The sequence below is a fragment of the Elephas maximus genome, chromosome 2 (assembly GCF_024166365.1).
Source record: "Elephas maximus indicus isolate mEleMax1 chromosome 2, mEleMax1 primary haplotype, whole genome shotgun sequence".
Lineage (NCBI taxonomy): Eukaryota > Metazoa > Chordata > Mammalia > Proboscidea > Elephantidae > Elephas > Elephas maximus.
In genome coordinates, this window is record NC_064820.1 from 212306870 (window position 1) to 212310566 (window position 3697).

General features: G+C 47.1%; 1 protein-coding gene across 1 annotated transcript; it reads right to left on the reverse strand.

The window, feature by feature from the left end:
- Window positions 1-1339: 1339 nt before the first annotated feature.
- On the reverse strand, window positions 1340-3455 carry LOC126068314 (ctenidin-1-like). Its single transcript, XM_049870819.1, has 4 exons — window positions 3162-3455; window positions 2869-2998; window positions 2412-2684; window positions 1340-1404 (listed from the first exon to the last, which is right to left on the reverse strand). The coding sequence occupies exons 1-4, from the start codon at window positions 3453-3455 to the stop codon at window positions 1340-1342; spliced, it is 762 nt and encodes a 253-aa protein (XP_049726776.1).
- Window positions 3456-3697: the final 242 nt, after the last annotated feature.

Here is a 3697-nt window from a genome sequence, read left to right on the forward strand (position 1 = left end):
CTGGACAAAGGTCCTTGTCCTCAATCCTCCCCTGGTGGAGGAGCTTCTCAGGTGCAGGGACCCCTTGTCCAAAGGACGTGCTCTGCTCCTGGTGCTACATTCTTGGTGGTGTGAGGTCCCCAACTCTCTGCTTGCTTCCCTTCCCTTTTATCTCTTGAGAGATAAAAGGCAGTGCAGGCCACACCTCAGGGAAACGCCCTTTACCTTGGATTAGGGAGTTGACCTGAGTAAGGGTGGCATTACAATCCCACTCTGATCCTCTCAACATAAAATTACAATCACAAAATAGAGGATAACCACACAATACTGGGAATCATGGCCTAACCAAGTTGACACATATTTTTGGGGGGACACAATTCAATCCATGACAGTCATACTGTAAATGACTGATAAATTCTTGATGAATGAAGCTAATGTAAATCTGCATACCAGTAGAAAAGAGGCTAAGTTTCAAAGGAAATAATAATAATGTTATCCAATTGGGGTCCGTGCCCTAGAGCAGTCAAGCCAATGAAACATACCCAAGTTAGAAAGAGGGAGAAAGTTTATTAGCTGACACCAGTGCAGGCTGTCCTTTGTGAAGTCCCTCCAAAAGCAATTTTTACATCAGGGCTTATATAGCATTTTGGCAAGAATTACCTAATGTTTTTAAGCACGTTACCCACAGATGGTCATATACATCACAAAATACTACAAGAAACTCTTTATTAAACTAAAGATATGCATGTCAGACATCTTGACTTTTCTAATCTGTATCTTTGTAACAGGCTGAAAAAAAACTTACATAACAATCTCATGGCTGGTGGAACTGACCGGCGGAGTCCACTCTGACTGAGATAAGGAGCAAGAAACAAAGTTGCAGACCGAAAGTGCCAGGCAGACTTCCTAGCTGCCATATCGCAGGCTGAAGGCCATTTCTCAAGAGAACAAAGAAGAGGAGAGAGACCAAGGCCACAGGAGCCCAAAGGGCTCCACATCCCTTCAGAAAAAGACAAAGCAGCTGGCGAAAAAAAAAAAAAAAATGCTTATAGATTACTTAGAGTATCATTATGGCATTAGTTATATCAAGCTCTCAATCACTCATTTTGAAAATGAGAAAATATGTTGTGAGGTAATAGGGTCACAATAATAATAAGGTATGACAAAGGATAAACAAAGAAACCCAGGACAAGGAAACAGCAAAGACAGGGACAATTATGCAGCAGTAAGGACAACTTGAACCACAAGCAATCACAAGAACAAATGTTCCTCCCACCTCAAAGGCTTAATCATTTTACATAATTATGACTTACCATATTATTACTTTTATTTATAATATACTGTTCATAGAGATGGCATTTCACAAATTAATGAGGTTGGAGTCAAAGAGTCTGACATTAAGAAGAGATAATGCAGGTCTGTAGTCTATTAAGAGGGCAAAACAACCAGTGAAAGAAACACGGCAAAGACTTGAGATTGGGAGGCAGTTGGCATGCAGCCTGGGGCCAGGCATCCCTACTCCACCAACAAGCCAGAGAATGGGTTATAATCCTGAAGGTCAATGGGAAGTTAAATCACCTAGGCCCAATTTCACATAAAACACACCTCATTCGGCAAATTTCTTATCCTAGGGCTTTCTGAAACTTACCAGTTGTGAAAAAAAAAGCTATCAAATAAATGTAGTAATCATGATTTTAATTTTTTTATGCTATCCTCAGGCTATAGTAGGAGGTAAAAAATAACTTGTTGACTGAATAAATAACTGCCAAATTCTTCACAGCTATGAAAAACACTGCAGTAAGATTGACAGGCTCTAGATTTCTTAGGAGTAGAGGGACCAAGACTCCTAAAACACAAGTTTGTTCACTTCCTCTCCGTATGCATCATTAACTCTCCTGTCTGTGCTCAATGAGAAGGTTCAGTGGTAGAATTCTCACCTTCCATGTGGAGACCCAGGCTGGATTCCCGGCCAGTGCACCTCGTATGCACCTATCACCATTCTGTCAGTGGAGCCTTGCGCGTTGCTATGTGGCAGAACAGGTTTCAGTGGAGCTTCCAGAATAACACAGATTAGGAAGCAAGGCCTGGTGATCTACGTTTGAAAATCAGCCAAAAGAAAGCCTATGGATCACAACAGTCCAATATCAAACTGATCTTGGAGACAGTGCAGGACCAGGAAGGGTTTCCATCTGTTGTGCCTGACATCACCATGAGTCAAGGGCTGACTAGAGAGCAGCTAACAACAATGTGCTAAACACTGGGCTAAGTGCTTAGCAGTAATAGAGAGAACTGTACATACAGATTCAAGCCTCAAGGAACCTGTAATCCAGTTTAGGGTACTTACAATCTAGTCAATGGGAAACACACATTGAAGTGTCAAAAAAAAAAAAAAATTTTAAATTGCTTTCTGCCACTGTCCATGCTGCCGTTACAACCTGTGCAGACTCTACCACCCACGATGGTGCCACCACCAGCACCAACTCTACCACGTGCGCCACCATCACCACCTGCATTGCCACCACTGGCCACACCACTTCTGCCACGTGCGATGCCACCACCACCTGCACTGCTGCCACATCCTGCAATGACTGCACAACCTTTGCCGCCATCACCATCCATGCTACTGCCATCACTCACGTTACGGCCACTGCTTGCAGCGACGCCACCACCCACATCATGGTCAACACTCACATTGACACCACCACCTGCAACTCTGCCACCACCAGCATGATGGTCACCACCAGCACCACCACAAAAACCTGTGCCGACTCCACTGCCCTCACCACCGCCACCACCAATACCACCATCACCACTGATGCCACTGCCACCATTTCTCTGCCACCACCACAGCCTCATGGTCACCACCTGCATTGAAGTCACCTCCTGTACCTCCGCCACTGCCTGCATCACAGTCACCACCCTTACTGCCACCACCAACCATAATGCCTCCGACCACACCAACTGTGATGCCTTCACCAGCTGTGCTGACTCCATCAGCTGTGTCACCACCACACCCATGCTGTTGACACCACATGCACCGAAAGCACCACCTGTACCGCCAGCACAGGCCGTACCACTGCCATCACCTGCATCACGGTCACCACACCCACCACCTGCCTCAGTCACCACCTATGTCGCCCCTCCACTTATGATGCCAAAACCATCCATACCACTGTTCCTACCCACATCACGACCACCACCTGCGTGGCAGCCATGACCCGCATCATGCTCGCCACCCACATTGCCATCACTACCCAAAGCCCCGCCACCACCCACACTACTGTCACCTCCCTCACCATTGCCACCACCTGAAACCCTGCCACCACACACGCCACCATCACCACCCACACCATTGTGACTACAATCATCGCCGCCACCACCTGCATCATGGACACCACATGCACCGCCGCCAGAAGCCGCATCATAGTCACTACCTGCACCAACATCACCACCCACACCTCGACCACTACTCTCATGATGCTCACCACCTGCACCGTCGTCACCACCTGTACCACCGCCACAACCTATGCTGCCTCCACCACTGCATCATCATAACCACCCACATAATGGTCACCACCCCCGTCACAGCCACCACCCATACTGTCTCCGCTAGCCATGCTCCCACCATCAATTACATCATTATCGCCACCCACTCCACTGCCACCACACATCATGGTCACCATCTGCACTGCCATCACCAACTGCATCATGGCACCAT

What these genes read in the sequence shown, in the direction of transcription:
- LOC126068314 (XM_049870819.1), bottom strand. Translation starts at nt 3,455, where the DNA reads ATGAGAGTAGTGGTCGAGGTGTGGGTGGTGATGTTGGTGCAGGTAGTG. An exon ending in TGATGCAGGCAGTGGCGGAG is followed by an intron (nt 2,685 to 2,868) that starts GTACAGGAGGTG and finishes GCAGAGTTGCAG; the next exon opens with GTGGTGGTGTCAATGTGAGT. An exon ending in TGGTAGAGTCTGCACAGGTT is followed by an intron (nt 1,405 to 2,411) that starts GTAACGGCAGCA and finishes CCCTCTTAATAG; the next exon opens with ACTACAGACCTGCATTATCT.